The 20972-nt window shown below is 43.9% G+C and overlaps 1 protein-coding gene across 1 annotated transcript; it reads left to right on the top strand.

The window, feature by feature from the left end:
* The first annotated feature begins 13915 nt into the window (after positions 1–13915).
* Positions 13916–17882, top strand: LOC120935442 (protein kinase C delta type-like). Its single transcript, XM_040347516.1, has 5 exons — positions 13916–14063; positions 14952–15090; positions 16529–16687; positions 17247–17375; positions 17599–17882. Exons 1-5 carry the CDS (start codon positions 13963–13965, stop codon positions 17770–17772), a joined length of 702 nt encoding a protein of 233 aa, XP_040203450.1. The 5' UTR covers positions 13916–13962; the 3' UTR covers positions 17773–17882.
* The last annotated feature ends 3090 nt before the right edge of the window (positions 17883–20972 follow it).

Here is a 20972-nt window from a genome sequence, read left to right as displayed (position 1 = left end):
CTCACAGCCTGTTAAGTCTTAGGCCCCATACACACGAGAGGATTTACCTGCGAATACGGTCCAGCGGACCGTTTCCGCGGATAAATCCTCTCGAGGATTTGTGCGGATTTCCATGCGATGGAGTGTACTCACCATCGCATTGAAATCCGCGCCGAAATCCTCTGGCGATGACGTGTTGCGCCGTCGCCGCGATTATGACGCGGCGACATGCGCGACGCTGTCATATAAGGAATTCCACGCATGCGTCGAATCATTACGACGCATGCGGGGGATCCCTTCGGACGGATGGATCCGGTGAGTCTATACAGACCACCAGCGGATCCATCCGTTGGGATGGATTCCAGCGGATAGATTTGTTTAGCATGTCAGCAAATATTTATCTGCTGGAATCCATCCCAGGGGATAAATATCCGCGGAAACAGATCCGCTGGAGTGAACAGAAACAAAATTGTGTAGCGCTTTGGCAAATTAATATCTATAGTGGTAGTTCCTTATGGGAACAAAGGGAACATAAATAAAGTAACAAATGCAATAAAGAAGTTCTCGTGAAAGATAAAGTCCAATGGTTGTAAACACAAAGTCCATATATCTGTAGACACCACGTGCAAAATGAGGGAACTTGATTAGAATCCCATCGAGACAAATAGTGTAGTGAGTGATCACCGCCACCAGTGGTAGTAAATGGAGGCTTACCGAAGATGGTGGACCTGAAATGACGTACGTCAATCAAGTCATAACTAGCTTCAAGTACCAGACAGGGTACACAAAGTAGCAATCACCAAGAAACTTGCTAGAAGTAATCAATCAGTGTATGATCATAAATGGATAACCTTGGATCTTTGCAGCTCAGCAAGGGGTTAAATAGTTGAAAGAAAATGGAAAGAGAAGGGCCACATAGTGTAAACCGGTATAAAACTGGGTATTTATTGTAAAAAGATAGCAAGTGCACTCACATGTATCTGGATAAAAACTCGCATATTCTATAGTATGAGGCGGCAGGGTCGCCTCCACTGCCGCCTCATACTATAGAATATGCGAGTTTTTATCCAGATACATGTGAGTGCACTTGCTATCTTTTTACAATAAATACCCAGTTTTATACCGGTTTACACTATGTGGCCCTTCTCTTTCCATTTTCTTTCAACTATTTAACCCCTTGCTGAGCTGCAAAGATCCAAGGTTATCCATTTATGATCATACACTGATTGATTACTTCTAGCAAGTTTCTTGGTGATTGCTACTTTGTGTACCCTGTCTGGTACTTGAAGCTTGTTATGACTTGATTGACGTACGTCATTTCAGGTCCACCATCTTCGGTAAGCCTCCATTTACTACCACTGGTGGCGGTGATCACTCACTACACTATTTGTCTCGATGGGATTCTAATCAAGTTCCCTCATTTTGCACGTGGTGTCTACAGATATATGGACTTTGTGTTTACAACCATTGGACTTTATCTTTCACGAGAACTTCTTTATTGCATTTGTTACTTTATTTATGTTCCCTTTGTTCCCATGAGGAACTACCACTATAGATATTAATTTGCCATAGCGCTACACAATTTTGTTTCTGTTTGTTCCAGCTAATGTGTCTTTGTTAGCAGTGTGAGCAGCTGGTCTTATTAATTAGTGTGTTTTAAGCAGCGCAGTATAATCACCTTTTTTTGAGATCCGCTGGAGTGTACACACCATAGGATCTATCCGCTGAAACCCATTCGCTGGGATTTTTCAGTGGATGGATTCTATCGTGTGTATGGGGCCTTACTCTCTGGGCCCCAGCTACTACAGGGTGAGGAGCGGAGGAAGATCACTCCGCCAGGGAAGACAAGGAGATAAACAGGCGGTTGGCTGGCCAGGACTTGAGCCAAGGTAGAAGAACATGCAAGCTGAGCTGAATGGGCATGCACCCGAAACTGAAGAAATAGTCCCTTCACTCTAACCAGCACATGATCATCAGAAAGGGGCTCAGATGATGGAAACAAAATCATTTTTTTTTATTCTGCACTGTCTTTGAAATTGCCCCAGCCATTGTTCAAATCCAATCCAGGGACACAACTGGGGACAGACTTGGTCCGAGGACAGTGTCTTCAATCCGGGGACTGTCCCCGGAAACCGGGGATGTCTGGTCACCCTAGTTTAAGTAGAACTTCCAGTCCTTCCCAGCAATGTACAGCTTCTGCAGACAGGTTTACTTCCAACCTCCTTCACACCCTCTATCAGCACTTCCTGTCCTTTAAGCTGATTTCCTGGGAGTTCTTAACCCCCTGTGTGCCTGAAAGCCAGGGGTCAGAAGGGGAGGCTGAGGCTCTCCTGAATCCTACACCACTGCTTTAAAGGGACCAGACTCCAAAAATTGGCGCAACATAGCGTCCATCCAAGACCCAACCCTGGCCTCCTGTACAATATATATATATATATATAGCCGGATTCAGGTAGAGCGGCGCTTCTTTAGGTCGGCGTAGCTCATGCAATTTGCACTACGCCGACGTAAGATAGTGAGGCAAGTACTGTATTCACAAAGCACTTGTCTCCTAAGTTACGTCGGCGTAGCGCAAATGGCCTGGCGTAACCCCGCCTAATTCAAATTAGGCAGGTAGGGGGCGTGCTCCATGTAAATTCGCTGTGACCCCATGTAAATGAGGGCCGTCGCAAAGACTCCCTGCGTTCGACTTAAAATACGACGGCTGTTCCGTCGTCTATACCTTGCATGGGCTGCGCCATCTTTTTGGTGGTTTATCTTTACGCCTGAAAAACGCCTTACGTAAACAGCGTACGTTTGTGAATAGGCGTATCTTGCTAATTTACATATTCTAGGCGTAAATCAGCGTACACGCCCCTAGCGGCCAGCGTAAATATGCAGCTAAGATACGACGGCGTAGGAGACTTACGCCGGTCGTATCTTAGCAACAGAGAAGTGTATCTCAGTTTGAGAATACGCTTATAGATACGACAACGCCGCATTCGGACTTACGATAGCGTATCTACTGATACGCCGTCGTAAGTGTTTCTGAATTTGGCTATTAGTGTTTGGGAGATCTAAGTAATTGTCTTGAAAAAAATACTGATTTAAACTTGTAAATAACAAATGTCAGAAAAAGCCAAGGTCAGCAAGTGGATAAAAAAAAAACCCTATTTACTGATTGATTCATCTCAATGTGTTTTGAGCAGCCCTAATGACAATGGTCTATGTCATTGGAAATTACCCCAAAATCAGGCTTATATAAAAGCCTCATCTGTGTTAGGAGCTCCACGGATTTATCTATGTATTGGATTTCATACGTGCAGAGTGAATACTAAGCTCTCTTATTTTAAAAATTTGAAAATCACTGTGGAAATTGTTAGTTTGAATCTGATTGGCTGAAGGGAGGCACTGGCAGTTGGAAGCGGAACTCTGGCTGTTCTGATGGTATCCTAGCAACGATGATATCTTAGCTCAGTCAATGTAAAGCAGCTCTGCAGCTGCGGGAGAGCGGTGGGAGGGGGGGCCCCTCTCCCGCCGCAGATAACGGTGATCCCACGGCGAATCCGCTGCAGAGACCACCATTATCGTTTATAGGACCGCTGCCTGAAGAGATGGATATCTCGGTTGTGGCAGCTGCTGCTGCCGTTACCGAGATATCCCTCTTCAAACTAAGGAGGTATATAGCCGTGCGGCGGTCCTTAAGTGGTTAATCTCTAGGGTCACTGTTAAAATATATTTGGGAGATCTAAGTAATTTTCTTGAAAAAAATACTGATTTAAACTTGTAAACAACAAATGTCAGAAAAAGCCAAGGTCAGCATGTGGTTAAAAAAAAACCTATTTAATGATTCATCTCAATGTGTTTTGAGCAGCCCTAATGACAATGGTCTATGTCATTGGAAATGACCCCAAAATCAGGCTTATATAAAAGCCTCATCTGTGTTAGGAGCTCCACAGATATATCTATGTATTGGATTTCATACATGCAGAGTGAATACGAAGCTCTCTTATTTTGAAAATTTGAAAATCACTGTGGAAATCGTCAGTTTGAATCTGATTGGCTGAGGGGAGGCACTGGCAGTTGGTATTCTTGTAAAAAACATCTGGCTTATCTGATGGTATCCTAGCAACGATGATGTCATAGCACTATACACGTTTCTCACTCACTCACTCACAGCTCAGTCAATATAAGCAATCTGCAGCGGGATTGAGTCAGTTTGATTTTGCTAGAGGTGGTAAACGCATCGCTTTTCTAGTGCTCTGTGCATTTCATTACAATATATTATTATGAAGTGGCAAAGGAGAAGACACACTTACAGATTTCATCCATATAAGATCAGGGATGAGATTACTTGGAAATTCATCCAAGAGCAATATTCTATGGATGATTTGGATAAGCCCACTTTATTACATAGTGGGTTAAAGGTGGAGACACCTCAACACCCCAAAAATGGGGAAACTAAGCATAGGAACTCTGATGAGGGGAGGGATTCTGAAGAGAGAAAGAGTTCCAGAGAGGAGAATGCCAAAGGAAAAAGGCAAAAGCTAAATTTAAAATATCATCCATATCAGAGGAGACATGAGGTTACTTGTAAAATCCTCCAAGGGGGACCTTCTGTGGATGATTTGGATGAGCCCATTTTATTAGGTGGTGGGTTAAGGACGGGGACACGTCAACACCCCAAAAAAAGGAAAAACAAACATGGGAACTCTGATGAGGGGAAGAATTCTGGCGAGAGAAAGAGTTCCAGAGAGGAGAGTGACAAGACCAGAGGAAAGAAGCAAAAGAGAGATAATGAATCTGACCAATCAGCTGATAAAGAAAGGACGGCAAAAAAGGGAAGATATACTGCTATAGTGCCCAAGAGGAACAACAAGAGACCAGCATCAGATGAGATTTCCCCTGCACCTCCAAATAAGAAACAGTTGACCATCGCAGATGAGACAATAAAATATAACATGATAGAGAAGAGTGACAAGACCAGAGGAAAGAAGAAGAAGAGAGATAATGAATCTGACCAATCAGCTGATAAAGAAAGGACGGCAAAAAAGGGAAGATATACTGCTATAGTGCCCAAGAGGAACAACAAGAGACCAGCATCAGATGAGATTTCCCCTGCACCTCCAAATAAGAAACAGGTGACCATCGCAGATGAGACAATAAAATATAACATGATAGAGAAGAGTGACAAGACCAGAGGAAAGAAGAAGAAGAGAGATAATGAATCTGACCAATCAGCTGATAAAGAAAGGACGGCAAAAAAGGGAAGATATACTGCTATAGTGCCCAAGAGGAACAAGAGACCAGCATCAGATGAGATTTCCCCTGCACCCCCAAATAAGAAACAGGTGACCTTCGCAGATGAGACAATAAAATATAACACAATAGAGAAGAGTGAGAAGACCAGAGGAAAGAAGAAGAAGAGAGATAATGAATCTGACCAATCAGCTGATAAAGAAAGGACAGCAAAAAAGGGAAGATATACTGCTATAGTGCCCAAGAGGAACAACAAGAGACCAGCATCAGATGAGATTTTCCCTGCACCTCCAAATAAGAAACAGTTGACCATCGCAGATGAGACAATAAAATATAACACAATAGAGAAGAGTGAGAAGACCAGAGGAAAGAAGAAGAAGAGAGATAATGAATCTGACCAATCAGCTGATAAAGAAAGGACAGCAAAAAAGGGAAGATATACTGCTATAGTGCCCAAGAGGAACAACAAGAGACCAGCATCAGATGAGATTTCCCCTGCACCCCCAAATAAGAAACAGATGACCATTGAAGATGAGACAAGTAAGAATGATGAAAACAATTACATAAAATATAACACAATTGTCACTGTTTAGATATTTTATGAGGGCTAAAACCATAGTTAGGCCAGTGCAGGGGGGCATTACCATATCCACTTTCTGTTATAAATGAGCCCCTTAGAGCGTGTTTCTGTTAGAAAGCAGCCACACGCTGAGTAGAAAAGCCTGTCCCCTGCCAACAGCTGTAGAGTAGGACCCCCACCTTGCCTTTAGAAAAGGGAATGTTACCCTCTCATTGCTCAAGCACAAAATCTAATGCTATACTCAGCTGAATAAATGGGTTTGGGTGAGCTGCAGCTATAGATAGATCTGTCCTCCTATATTGGATCAGGCATATGAATGTGTATGACCACCCCTGCACTTCTCCCTGATATGATAATATTCCTTTAACCCTTTTTCTGCCACAACAATTTTCTCACACATGGTAAATCACATTTTTGGGCCTAAGGATTAAAGTGGACCTGTACTTCAAAAGTGAAGATTTTCTACATTATAGGGAACATCTAGAAATAGTAATTGCACCCAAGTAGTACCCAGAAAGATTTAGCATTTCTCTGGAGTTAGGGGGGCTATAATATGTGGGGGGGGGGGGGGGGGCTGTAATATGTGAGGATTTAACTTATGATCTTTCATACTGGCCCACTTTGTTCAGAAAATGCCCCTGGGACAACCCGTCTCTTCTAGCCATGGCTGGCTGGAATCTAATGGCAGGGAAGTTTTATGGTCCCGGGCTCCCAGGAGCAGGTTTTCCCAATTTAGAAAGGTGTAGTGGATGGGTGGTTTTACATCTACCGAATCTGGATGGTATAGAAGTGATTGGGCCTCTTTATAACCACCCTGATTTCTTGTACAATATGCAGCAAATCGGGCAGAATTATTTTAAAACCAGTTTACTGCTTCTATTGGAGTCTTGAACTTGTTTGACCCTTCGACTGCCATGATGTACAGGTCATATCCTTGCAGGTCATAGGGTTAAGTCATCTACTGTAGATACTGACGTTATAAATCTTTCACAAATGAAAACATGCTGCAATCTATTTAGTAACATGAAGCTATTTCACTTTATTTGGCCAAACTACTTCGCACCTGGGAGTCATAGTAAACAGTAATATCTCTTTTCCATGTGTTTTCCACCATTGTCATTTAGTGTTTTGTGAAGTAGGTGTTCTATTGCTATAAGGTAATAACATGTCATAATTTATTTTTATCTTGTAGTCAACGAGGCAATCAGCAAGACAATCAACAAGGCAGTCAGTGAGCCAATCAATGAGGCTGTCAGCGAGCCAGTCAACCAGGCTGTCAGCGAGCCAATCAACGAGGCAGTCAGTGAGCCAATCAATGAGGCAGTCAGCGAGCCAGTCAACCAGGCTGTCAGCGAGCCAATCAACGAGGCAGTCAGTGAGACAGTCCACGAGGTTGTCAGTGAGCCAATCAACGAGGCAGTCAGTGAGATAGTCCACGAGGATGTCAGTGAGCCAATCAACGAGGCAGTCAGTGAGCCAATCAATGAGGCAGTCAGCGAGCCAGTCAACCAGGCTCTCAGCGAGCCAATCAACGAGGCAGTCAGTGAGCCAATCAACGAAGCAATCAGTGAGATAGTCCACGAGGATGTCAGTGAGCCAATCAACCAGGCTGTCAGCGAGCCAATCAACAAGGAAGTTAGTGAGGGAGGCAACAAGGCAGTCAGGGATGTGCCCGGAACCAACGTGGGATGCAGTCCACCTACCGACCTTAACCTTGACAGCTTTATCTTTCATGAGATTCTTGGTCAAGGTAACTACGGAAAAGTAAGTAATCAAAGATATATGAACAGCAGGTTTAATGTATTGCATGTTGGTGGTTATTAATATTGTCAGTGGTCTAACAGTAGGCTGTAGGTGGAGGTCACACCACTGTATTCCTTACCACTTCCCATTTACACTACACACACTGAGCTGTGATACTCAATGAGAAACGGAAATCTATTTTTTTATTATTTATATCTTTAGCTGACAATTGCGTGGTCATGCGATCATGTTCCCAAACAAAATTGATGTCCTTTTTTACCCACAAATACAGCTTTATTTTGGTGGTATTTGATCACCTCTGCGGTTTTTATTTTTCGTGCTATAAACAAAAAAAGACCAATTGAAAAGATATATACTTTTTTAACTTTCTGCTATAACACATACCAAAAAAATATATATATAAAAACAAATTTATTCATCAGTTTAGGGCGGCTGATATGTATACTTCCACATATTTTTGATAAAAAAAAAATCGCAATAGGCATATATTGATTGGTTTGCGCAAAAGTTATTGCTTCTACAAACTACGAGGTAGCTTTAGGGTCTTTTTACATCTTTCAATGGTAATGGCGTCAATCTGCGATTTTTAGCAGGACTGCAACATTGCGGCGGACAAATCTGACCCCAAATGACACTTTTTGGGGACCAGTGACATTATTAAGTTGATCAGTGCTATAAGATTTGCACAGATCAATGTAAAAATGACACTGTCAGGAAAGAGGTTAACACTAGGGGTAATCAAGGGGTTAACTGTGTTCCCTGGGTGTGTTCTAATTGTAGTGGGGATGGGCTTGCTGGAACATGACAGAGATCGCCATTACCGATCACTGGGAACAGTAGATCTCTATCATGTCATCTGGCAGAATGGGGAACCGCCTTGTTTACAGTTCCCCGCTCTGCCTCTCCTCACTGCGACCGCGGGTTTCCAGCGGACATAGAATCCGCAGTACCCGCGGGCACGCCCGCTTATCCTCCTTGCACGGACCGATGCACAGGTACGTCGGTTCGTGCAGGAGAGGCGACCTGCCGCAGTATATCTGTGTGAGCAGGTCGGCAAGTGTTTAACCACTTAAGGACCGGACCAATATGCTGCTAAATGACCCAAGGGGTTTTTACAATTCGGCACTGCGTCGCTTTAACAGACAATTGCGCGGTCGTGCGACGTGGCTCCCAAACAAAATTGGCGTCTTTTTTTCCCCACAAATAGAGCTTTCTTTTGGTGGTATTTGATCACCTCTGCGGTTTATATTTTTTGCGATATAAACAAAAATAGAGCGACAATTTAGAAAAAAATTCAATATTTTTTACTTTTTGCTATAATAAATATCCCCCAAAAACATATCTAAAACATTTTTTTTCCTCAGTTTAGGCCGATATGTATTCTTCTACCTATTTTTGGAAAAAAAAATCGCAATAAGCGTTTATCGATTGGTTTGCGCAAAATTTATAGCGTTTACAAAATAGGGGATAGTTTTATTGCATTTTTATTAATTTTTTTTTTTTTACTACTAATGGCGGGGATCAGCGATTTTTTTCGTGACTGCGACATTATGGCGGACACTTCGGACAATTTTGACACATTTTTGGGACCATTGTCATTTTCACAGCAAAAAATGCATTTAAATTGCATTGTTTATTGTGAAAATGACAGTTGCAGTTTGGGAGTTAACCACAGGGGGCGCTGTATGAGTTAGGGTTCACCTAGTGTGTGTTTACAACTGTAGGGGGGTGTGGCTGTAGGACTGACGTCATCGATCGAGTCTCCCTATAAAAGGGATCACTCGATCGATGCAGCGCCACAGTGAAGCACGGGGAAGCCGTGTTTACATACGGCTCTCCCCGTTCTTCAGCTCCGGGGAGCGATCGCGATGGGGCGGCTATAAACGAATAGCCGCGCCGTCGTCCCGGATCGCTCCTGAAGCCACGGGGACCGCCGCAAGTACCGGGGGGGGGGGGGGGTCCCGATCGGACCCCCGACCCACGTCTAGGCAGGCACGTACAGGTACGTGGATGTGCCTGTCCGTGCCATTCTGCCGACGTAAATGTACATGCGGTGGTCCGGAAGTAGTTAAAGAAGGAACAATAAAGTTATTTTACACCATTGTTAAAAAAATTGCATGCCAACGCACATCATCTCAAATGTGTTTAGTGTGTATTAAATGAATGCAAAGCGAGTGGAGTGCATCTAGCCTAAATCATGTTGGTGGTGTACTGTCTGTCAGAGGTGTAATACACAAAAAGCAGTTTGACACAATTACAAATCCGTTGGTAGATAAGGCAATAAGCTAATGTGTACTTAAACTGTATTTAGCAGATTGTAAAGAGTTTGGCTTCAGAGCTTCATAGCCTTTACCCTCAATATAAGAATTCTGAACACAGACTTAAAGCGGGGGTTCACCCTATTAAAAATTTTTTTTTTTTTTTTTTTATTCTAGCATAAAATTCGTCATCGTAGCGCGAGCTACAGTATGCCGGTCTTACATTTTTTATCCCCGTACTCACTGTTTAATCCTACCTAGACGATTCCGACTGCCCACGGGGAATGGGCGTTCCAATCCAGACGGAAAGTGATTGACGGCCGGCTCTGGCGCGCCACGCTTCTCCGGAAATAGCCGAAATAGGCTTGGCTCTTCACGGCGCCTGCACATAGCCTGTGCGCAGGCGCCGTGAAGAGCCGAGACCTACTCCGGCTGTCTTCGGGGAGCGTGACGTGCCAGAGTCGGCCGTCAATCACCCTCCCTCTTGCTAGGAACGCCCATTCCCCGCGGCAGACAGAATCGTCTAGGTACGATTAAACAGTGAGTACGGGGATAAAAAATGTAAGACCGGCATACTGTAGCTCGCGCTACGATGCCGAATTGTATGCTGAAATGTTGTTCAGCAGGGTGAACCACCGCTTTAAGTGCGAGTGCTGGCTGTAGTTTTCGCTAGGTTTGCTAAAAGCCTATTTAAAGCTATCTCCATTCACTAAGTTAGTGACTAACAGCCAAAACCACTTACAACTTGCTAAAAGCCTGCTGAGTTCATTCTCTATATACTTGTGTTTTCAAGCTAAGACTAACAATTGTAACCAGGCTGGGGGTTGCTGCTGGGGACCCAGAGGTAACCTTTTCAGAACCTGGTGCTGAATTATCTCTAATCATTTGTGTCCTATGTTTTTTTTATTTTAGGTCGCCCTGGCATCCCATCCTGCCACAGACCAGAAACTGGCAGTCAAGGTGGTAAAGAAAAGGCAATTACTAAAAGAAGATCCTAAAAGTGTCCTTATAGAGAGACAAATACTTGAAGCAGTTGGAGAGAGTCTGTTTTGTACACACGCCTATGGAACCTTCCAATCAGAAGTAAGTGTCACATTTCTATCAATCACTCATCAAATCACATCCATTTGATCTCCAAGTCCAGCACACACCTAGAAAGAAATCCCCAAACCAGAAAAACATTAGAGATGGTCGGGCTTCTCAGAGGCTCGGACATGGGAGAATTATGGCGGCTGCCATTGTAGAATGGTGGAAAGTCTAGTTCTCTCCCTGCCTGTCTTGCTCTTACTTTGGCTTTTCTGTCACTGACTTGGATCAGGTTTAGCCCCCGTACTTCTCTCATGACAGAGTCACTGTAATGGTAGCCTGGTAGAACATTTTTGCATGTTATGTGGCTCTGTATATTGCTTACCCAATAAGGAAAGATGCATATATTTAACCACTTAAGCCCCGGACCTTTAGGCAGCTAAATGCCCAGGCCAGGTTTTGCGATTCGGCACTGCGTCGCTTTAACAGACAATTGCGCGGTCGTGCGACGTGACTCCCAAACAAAATTTACGTCCTTTTTTTCCCCACAAATAGAGCTTTTTATTGGTGGTATTTGATCACCTCTGCGGTTTTTATTTTTTGTGCTATAAACAAAAATAGAGCGACAATTTTGAAAAAATTCAATATTTTTTACTTTTTTCTGTAATAAATATCCCCCAAAAACATATATACAATTTTTTTTTCCTCAGTTTAGGCCGATACGTATTCTTCTACCTATGTTTGGTAAAAAAAATCGCAATAAGCGTTTATCGATTGGTTTGCGCAAAATTTATAGCGTTTACAAAATAGGGGATAGTTTTATTACATTTTTATTATTTTTTTTTTTTAGTACTAATGGCGGTGATCAGCGATTTTTTTTTCGTGACTGCGACATTATGGCGGACACTTCGGACAATTTTGACCCATTTTTGGGACCATTGTCATTTTCACAGCAAAAAATGCATTTAAATTGCATTGTTTATTGTGAAAATGACAGTTGCAGTTTGGGAGTTAACCACGGGGGGCGCTGAAGGAGTTCAGCTTCACCTAGTGTGTGTTTACAACTGTAGGGGGGTGTGGTTGTAGGTCTGACGTCATCGATCGTGTCTCCCTATAAAAGGGATCACACGATCGATGCGCCGCCACAGTGAAGAATGGGGAAGCCGTATTTACATACGGCTCTCCCCGTTCTTCAGCTCCAGGGAGCCATCGTGAGGGGGTGGCCTCATCCCGGATCGCTCCCTGAAGCTTACCGACCGCCGCATGTACCGGGGGGGTCCCGATTCGACCCCCGACAAGGCAGCGACGTGCGGGCACGTTGTTTTGCTTGTCCGTGCCATTTTGCCGACGTATAATTACATGCGGCGGTCGTTAAGAGGTTAAAGTTCCTACCAAAAAATTGTATTCTGACTTTAATGTGAACTTACATTTAAAGTGGAAAATGTAAACCCAACAGTGACCATCTCTTGTTTGTTCCCACTTGGTCTAATAAATATACAAATCAAAGTATTTTGTTATATCTGTTCATTAAGAGCAGACAAATACCTGTTGATCCTGCCAGAAATCTAGTGCTGTCCTTTGTTATCATAAGCCCTATATTTCTGCATTTCTGACAAAACACAATCCTCACATCCACTTTCCCTTTTTGAACTTATATATTTCTTTGTCTTTACAGGAAAATCTTTTCTTCGTTATGGAGTACATGAGAGGAGGAGAACTATCCGACCAGATCACGTCTTCTGCTCCATTATCAACTGCTGCAATAAGGTAAGTATCACAAAGGTATGATCTAAGGATGTATTCACACCTGCGCCACGCAACGCGTTTATTTTTCCCTTTTTTACATGTTTTTTATGCAACAGCACAAGGCAGCCTATTCATTTGTATGAGCTGCCCTACTTGTGCTAAATGTGCCAAAGTAACTCATGGACTTTTTTGGGCAGTGAGCCTCATGCCCTTTTGCAATGTAAATTTTGGTGCATTTTTTCAGGTAACTGCTACCTGCGTTTGAGATGCCATTAACCACTTCACCCCCGGAAGGATTTGCCCCCTTCCTGACCAGGCCACTTTTTGCGATATGGCACTGTGACGCTTTAACTGACAATTGCGCGATCATGCGAAGTTGTACCCAAACAAAATCAATGTCCATTTTTTTTACACAAATAGAGCTTTCTTTTGGTGGTATTTGATCACCTCTGTGTTTTTTTTGTTATCACTATAAACAAGAAAAGAGCGTACATTTTGAAAAAAAAAATCAATATTTTTTACTTTTTGCTATAATAAATATCCCCCCAAAATATAAAAAAAAAAAGTTTAGATCGATATGTATTATTCTACATATTTTTGGTAAAAAAAAAATCGCAATAAGCGTATATTGATTGGTTTGCGCAAAAGAGTCTACAAAATAGGGGGTAGATTTATGTCATTTTTATTATATATTTTTTTTACTACTAATGGTGGCGATCAGCGATTTTTATTGGGAATGCAACATTGCGGTGGACAGATCAGACACTTTTGACACTTTTTTTGCGACCATTGACATTTATACAGCAATCAGAGCTAAAAATAGCCACTGATTACTGTATAAATGTCACATGCAGGGAAGAGGTTAAAACTAGGGGCAAATAAGGGGTTAAATGTGTGTCCTAGGGAGTGATTATAACTGTGGGGGGATGGGACTGCCTGAAAGAGGAGAGCGATCGTTGTTCATACTTAGTATGAACAATAGATCGCTCTCCTCCCCCCTCTCCTCACCCCTGACAGAGCGGAGATCTGTCTTTTTACACTGACAGACCTCCATTCTGTCTCTCAGGAGCGACCCACTGGTGCCTGGTGAACATCGCAGCCCCCAAGTGGTCTTAAAGTGGCTGACGTATACCCAGGCGAGCAAACCTGCCGCAGTATACCCGCGTGATTAAGAATTAATGGCACCACAAGTGTGATATGCATTTTGCCACGTTTTTCACGTACAGTGACAAATCTCTATGGGCTGGTTTAGGACCAACAAATGTATTATTTCCCAAAAAACTGAACAGTGCCTATCATTCAGTCAGTTCCTCTGACTTGCACGGCTTGGAAGAAATCATCTATTAATCATTTATTTACTTATTCTGTGAGATGTGTGATATTAACAGACCTTTTCTCTTTTTTTACAGATTTATTGCTGCTGAACTTCTCTGCGCTCTGCAAGATCTGCACGGACGTGGTATCATTCATAGGTAAGTGTTTCCATCATGATTTTACATCCATATTCACCATTTCTTATTAAAAGACAACACCACCCAACACTGGTACTCTAGTTGTGGATGGGTGTACAAGGGTTAAATTGCCCTCTGCCAGTTCTGTCCCCTGCTGCTGAAGCTTTTGTGCATCTACTGTAAGTAAGGAAGCCTCACTTCCCCATACTACATATATTTTAATTAAATATAACATCAAGCTAAGAATCTCTCTTATTATAACTGCAGTAATTAAAGATGTTCCCTTCTAACACGTCCCATTCAGCAGCCCCACAAAACTGGCCACAGATGTAACGATTGCTCGGGGCCTCATCAATAGAACCAATAGAAGAAACAATATTCAGGCACACTTTGTCATTTCACAATGTGTCTATAACTATATTATTACATGTGGATAGAAACACTCCCCAGGTTGTCTCATTCTAATGCGTATCGCCCCCTAGTGGGACTTAAACATGCCCCACTAGAAGGGCAAAATGTGACAGAGGAAGACAGCCTATGGAGTTTTTCTGCTCCCTTGTTTTCAATAAAGATTTTAAAGTATTGCAGAATGACAGACTGGGACGTGACATGGTTTATTCAACTGCAATAAGCTGGGAACTGAGCCCATGAGGTTCATGCTGAGATTCATAAAGTGGTGCAGAAAGTTAGTAGGTGATCCAACCCATTGGCACCCATTTAATACTGACCTATTAGGTTTTAAAAATTTGACTAGGCCATCAAGGCCCAAACAAATTCTATACTATATGCCTTCACAGTTTACTGTATTACAATGTTGTGTAATATGTGCAGCAACTTTTTTTTATGTTCTTAATTAATAAAATAAAAATGTATTGATCTGTAAATATAATGCTCTCTTTTCTTTTACAGAGACTTGAAACCCGCCAACATACTGCTTGACGGCACCGGCCATGTAAAACTCGCAGACTTTGGCCTTTCTATAGTTGATGTGTTTGGATCCAAGAAAGTGTATAGTTATTGCGGTAGTGAAGACTATATGGCACCAGAGGTAAGTATCTACCACCCTTCATTTGCCCTTTTAACACTTCAATCTTTATATTATTACCCTATTTCCCCGAAAATAAGACCTAGCGTTATTTTTGGGGGTGGCTGCAATATAAGCCCTACCCCGAAAAAAAAAACCCTAGTTAAAGTCGTCGTAAAAACGTAATCCGTTTTGTAAAAAGATTATATAATGTGCAGCGTGTCTCCTTTTTGTAACTTTGTTTTGGAAAATACCTTACTTACAGTGCCGCTGGGTGCTCACGTGACCGGCTGGAGATCTTCTCTCCAACGTCAGTGGTCCCTTCCTCTGCAGTGCTCAGAGTGGAGAAGAGCTACGGCGGGTCACTATGCTGGCTATCATGCTTTAAAGGATCAGGATATTTTTTTTCTTTTTAGGGTTACAACCACTCTAAGATCGTCATGATGACATGACTGTATTTGAATAAATGTAGATTATTGTACATGCCGTAAAGAAATAAGACATCCCCTGAAAATAAAGCCTAGTGTGATTTTTGTAGCCAAAATTAATATAAGACCCGGTCTTATTTTCGGGGAAACACAGTGGGGAAGATCCACAAAGAAATTACGCCGGCATATCTATTGATACGCCGGTGTAATTTCAAAATTCCTGCGTCGTATCTTTGTTTTGAATCCTCAAAACAAGATACAACGGCATCTCGGCTAGATCCGACAGGCGTACGTCTTAGTACGCCGTCGGATCTAAGCTGCAATTTTTCGGCGGCCGCTAGGTGGCGTTTCCGTCGAATTCCGCGTCGAGTATGCAAATTAGCTATTTACGGCAATCCACGAACGTATGTCCGGCCGGCGCATTTTTTTACGTTGTTTGCGTTTGGCTTTTTCCGGCGTATAGTTAAAGCTGCCGTTATGAGGCGTACTCAATGTTAAGTATGGCCGTCGTTCCCGCGTACAATTTTGAATTTTTTGCGTAAGTCGTTCGCCAATAGGAATTTGTGTAGAATGACGTCACCGTCGCAAGCATTGGCTGTTTACGGTTTAATTTCGAGCATGCGCACTGGGATACCCCCACGGACGGCGCATGCGCAGTACAAAAAAACGTTTACGTCGGGTCACGACGTATTTACATAAAACACGCCCCCATTATATCCATTTGAATTCCGCGCCCTTACACCGTGAGAGATACACTACACTGCCGTAACTTACGGCGCGGATTATTTGTGGATTAAAAAAAAAAAGATAAGTTACGGCGGCATAGCGTGTCTTAGATACGCTGCGCCCAGCGCAAAGGTACGAGGATCTGCCCCAGTATGTTTATGATTTCATGACAAGAAGCCTAAAAGAAAGACAGGGGCCACACCGTGACCTGTAATTTCTATCAACTATTTATTACCTATTATCACTGCTCTGTGTATGGCTGATCATGTGCTTTATTTTAAAGTTACCCTTACTCTTTGTTTTATCAGATTCACCATAGAAAACCCTACGATGCTACGGTCGACTATTATGCACTTGGTGTTATCCTGTTTGAAATGGCCACAGGAGAAGAAGCAGAATTAGCCAAATGCAGGAAATCACTCTATCCAAAGAACATTGACCCTGACCTTCCAGATGTCATTGAGAAAGTAAGTATAGATAGTCTAGAATTAGAATTATCCAAGAGCTATAGGTCCTGAGCGTTGTTTATTAAAAAGGCTCTTCTGCATTGAAGAGGGAAGCTTGCAGAAAGTTCTCTAGCATGTAGTACATTACCAGATCCTGTATGTCGGCTACCTGGTCCCCCACTGTGCTCTGTGATTCCTTTCACCAGCCCCCACATCATTACTATTTGCTATAGTGATGTAGGGGTTCGAGTCAGGAAGCACAGACGGGGTATCTGACTTCTGGAAGTGAAATACAGATTTTATGGCAGGATATTCACCACACAGGAGGTCAGCATTACATCTGAACTACCCATGTGACATCCTGAAAACATGAGCTGTTGGAGAAACTCCTAGACCGGTTCAGGAATGCTACCTTAGATCCTTCCAGAAGACATATCTTAATTTAAAATGACACTAAGAAATTAAAATATGACTATTGAGTATTTTTTTTTTTTTTAAATGGCCGAAACTAAACTGACTGATTTATCATTTTCTATTATTGACAATCTACTGTATGCTAAATATATCTTTTTCATTACAGCTTCTTAAAAAAAATCCAAAAGTTCGCGGGACGGCAGTAAAAAGACTGCGAGAACACCCCTTCTTCAGATCAATTGAGTGGAAGAAGCTGGAGGAAGGAAAGGTTACCCCACCATTGTGGATGCCAGAAGTAAGTCCATTGGAAGTACAATTAATATTATGTGTGCACATACAAGGAGATCATTTCACTGCTATTTATTATTATAAAATATCATTATAAGTTCATAGAAGAACCAAAATATCAGTTATAATGGTAACATTAGGTAGTGTAGTGTTACATATGAAAATGCATCTCCTGGTTGGTATGTCCTGTATTGAATGATAGGTCTGATTTATGTATTTTCTTGTTGCAGTGCCCAGAAAAAGACACAAATGAGCAAATAGGAGTAAAGGAACTGATTTACTACAGAGGAAAGAACGAGAAGAAAATTGCAAATTCGAAACAGAGATTGTTTGATGGCTTCAGCTTCATAAGCAGGAAATGGAAAAAAGATGCTGAACAGGAAATGAAAGAATTAAGCGGCTGACTTTTGAGATAGGGGCAGATAGGGGTGATATGGGGCAGGTTAGGGTTATATAGGTCAGTTTGGGGTAGTATAGGGCAGGTTGGGTTGGTATAGAGCAGGCTAGGGATGTATAGGGCAGATTGGGGTGGTATAGGCCAGGTTGGGGTGGTATAGGGCAGGTTGGGGTGGTATAGGGCAGGTTGGGTTAATATAGGGCAGTTTGGGGTGGTATATGGCAGGTGAGGGTGCTTTAGGGCAGATTGGAGTGGTAAAGGGCAGATTGGGTGGTATGGGGCAGGTGGGTAATGTAGGGTAGTTTGGGGTGATATAGGGCAGTTTGGGGTGATATAGGGCAGGTTGGGGTGATATAAGGCAGGTTGGGGTGATATAGGGCACGTTGGGGTGGGTATAGGGTAGGTTAGGATGATATGGGGCAGATTTGGGTGGTATAGGGCAGGTGAGGGTGCTTTAGGGAAGATTGGGGTGGTATAGGGCAGGTTAGGGTGCTTTAGGGCAGATTGGGGGGTATGGGGTAGGTTAGGGTGGTATAGGGCAGTTTGGGGTGGTATAGGGCAGATTGGGGTGGTATGAGGCAGGTTAGAGTATTATAGGGTAGTTTGGGGTGCTATAGGGCAGGTTAGGGTCGTATAGGGCAGATTGGGGTGGTATAGGCCAGGTTGGGGTGGTATAGGGCAGGTTGGGGTGGTATAGGGTAGGTTGGGGTGGTATAGGGTAGGTTAGGATGATATGGGGCAGATTTGGGTGGTATAGGGCAGGTGAGGGTGCTTTAGGGAAGATTGGGGTGGTATAGGGCAGGTTAGGGTGCTTTAGGGCAGATTGGGGGTATGGGGTAGGTTAGGGTGGTATAGGGCAGTTTGGGTGGTATAGGGCAGATTGGGGTGGTATGAGGCAGGTTAGAGTATTATAGGGTAGTTTGGGGTGCTATAGGGCAGGTTAGGGTCGTATAGGGCAGATTGGGGTGGTATAGGCCAGGTTGGGGTGGTATAGGGCAGGTTGGGGTGGTATAGGGCAGGTTGGGGTGGTATAGGGCAGGTTGGGTTAATATAGGGCAGTTTGGGGTGGTATAGGGCAGGTGAGGGTGCTTTAGGGCAGATTGGGGTGGTAAAGGGCAGATTGGGATGTATGGGGCAGGTGGGTAATGTAGGGTAGTTTGGGGTGATATAGGGCAGTTTGGGGTGATATAGGGCAGGTTGGGGTGATATAAGGCAGGTTGGGGTGATATAAGGCAGGTTAGGGTAATATAGGACAGGTTAGGGATGTATAGAACAGATTGGGGTGGTATAGGGCAGGTTAGGGTAATATAGGGCAGTTTGGGGTGGTATAGGGCAGGTTAGGGTGCTTTAGGGCAGATTGGGGGGTATGGGGTAGGTTAGGGTGGTATAGGGCAGTTTGGGGTGGTATAGGGCAGATTGGGGTGGTATGAGGCAGGTTAGAGTATTATAGGGTAGTTTGGGGTGCTATAGGGCAGGTTAGGGTCGTATAGGGCAGATTGGGGTGGTATAGGCCAGGTTGGGGTGGTATAGGGCAGGTTGGGGTGGTATAGGGCAGGTTGGGGTGGGTATAGGGTAGGTTAGGATGATATGGGGCAGATTTGGGTGGTATAGGGCAGGTGAGGGTGCTTTAGGGAAGATTGGGGTGGTATAGGGCAGGTTAGGGTGCTTTAGGGCAGATTGGGGGTATGGGGTAGGTTAGGGTGGTATAGGGCAGTTTGGGTGGTATAGGGCAGATTGGGGTGGTATGAGGCAGGTTAGAGTATTATAGGGTAGTTTGGGGTGCTATAGGGCAGGTTAGGGTCGTATAGGGCAGATTGGGGTGGTATAGGCCAGGTTGGGGTGGTATAGGGCAGGTTGGGTTAATATAGGGCAGTTTGGGGTGGTATAGGGCAGGTGAGGGTGCTTTAGGGCAGATTGGGGTGGTAAAGGGCAGATTGGGTGGTATGGGGCAGGTGGGTAATGTAGGGTAGTTTGGGGTGGTATAGGGTAGTTTAGGATGATATGGGGCAGATTGGGGTGGTATAGGGCAGGTGAGGATGCTTTAGGGAAGATTGGGGTGGTATAGGGTAGGTTAGGATGATATGGGGCAGATTGGGGTGGTATAGGGCAGGTGAGGGTGCTTTAGGGAAGATTGGGGTGGTATAGGGCAGACTAGGGTGGTATAGGGCAGATTTGGGTGATATGGGGCAGGTTAGGGTTATATAGGTCAGTTTGGGTGGTATAGGGCAGTTTGGGGTGATATAGGGCAGGTTGGGGTGATATAAGGCAGGTTGGGGTGATATAGGGCAGGTTAGGGTAATATAGGACAGGTTAGGGATGTATATAATAGATTGGGGTGGTATAGGGCAGGTTAGGGAAATATAGGGCAGTTTGGGGTGGTATAGGGCAGGTTAGGGTGCTTTAGGGCAGATTGGGGGGTATGGGGTAGATTATGGTGTTATAGGGCAGTTTGGGGTGGTATAGGGCAGATTGGGGTGGTATGAGGCAGGTTAGAGTATTATAGGGTAGTTTGGGGTGCTATAGGGCAGGTTAGGGTCGTATAGGGCAGATTGGGGTGGTATAGGCCAGGTTGGGGTGGTATAGGGCAGGTTGGGTTAATATAGGGCAGTTTGGGGTGGTATAGGGCAGGTGAGGGTGCTTTAGGGCAGATTGGGGTGGTAAAGGGCAGATTGGGTGGTATGGGGCAGGTGGGTAATGTAGGGTAGTTTGGGGTGGTATAGGGTAGTTTAGGATGATATGGGGCAGATTGGGGTGGTATAGGGCAGGTGAGGGTGCTTTAGGGAAGATTGGGGTGGTATAGGGTAGGTTAGGATGATATGGGGCAGATTGGGGTGGTATAGGGCAGGTGAGGGTGCTTTAGGGAAGATTGGGGTGGTATAGGGCAGACTAGGGTGGTATAGGGCAGATTTGGGTGATATGGGGCAGGTTAGGGTTATATAGGTCAGTTTGGGTGGTATAGGGCAGTTTGGGGTGATATAGGGCAGGTTGGGGTGATATAAGGCAGGTTGGGGTGATATAGGGCAGGTTAGGGTAATATAGGACAGGTTAGGGATGTATATAATAGATTGGGGTGGTATAGGGCAGGTTAGGGAAATATAGGGCAGTTTGGGGTGGTATAGGGCAGGTTAGGGTGCTTTAGGGCAGATTGGGGGGTATGGGGTAGATTATGGTGTTATAGGGCAGTTTGGGGTGGTATAGGGCAGATTG

This window comes from Rana temporaria, chromosome 4, assembly GCF_905171775.1.
Source record: "Rana temporaria chromosome 4, aRanTem1.1, whole genome shotgun sequence".
Lineage (NCBI taxonomy): Eukaryota > Metazoa > Chordata > Amphibia > Anura > Ranidae > Rana > Rana temporaria.
This window is presented reverse-complemented; position numbering and strand designations above follow the sequence as displayed.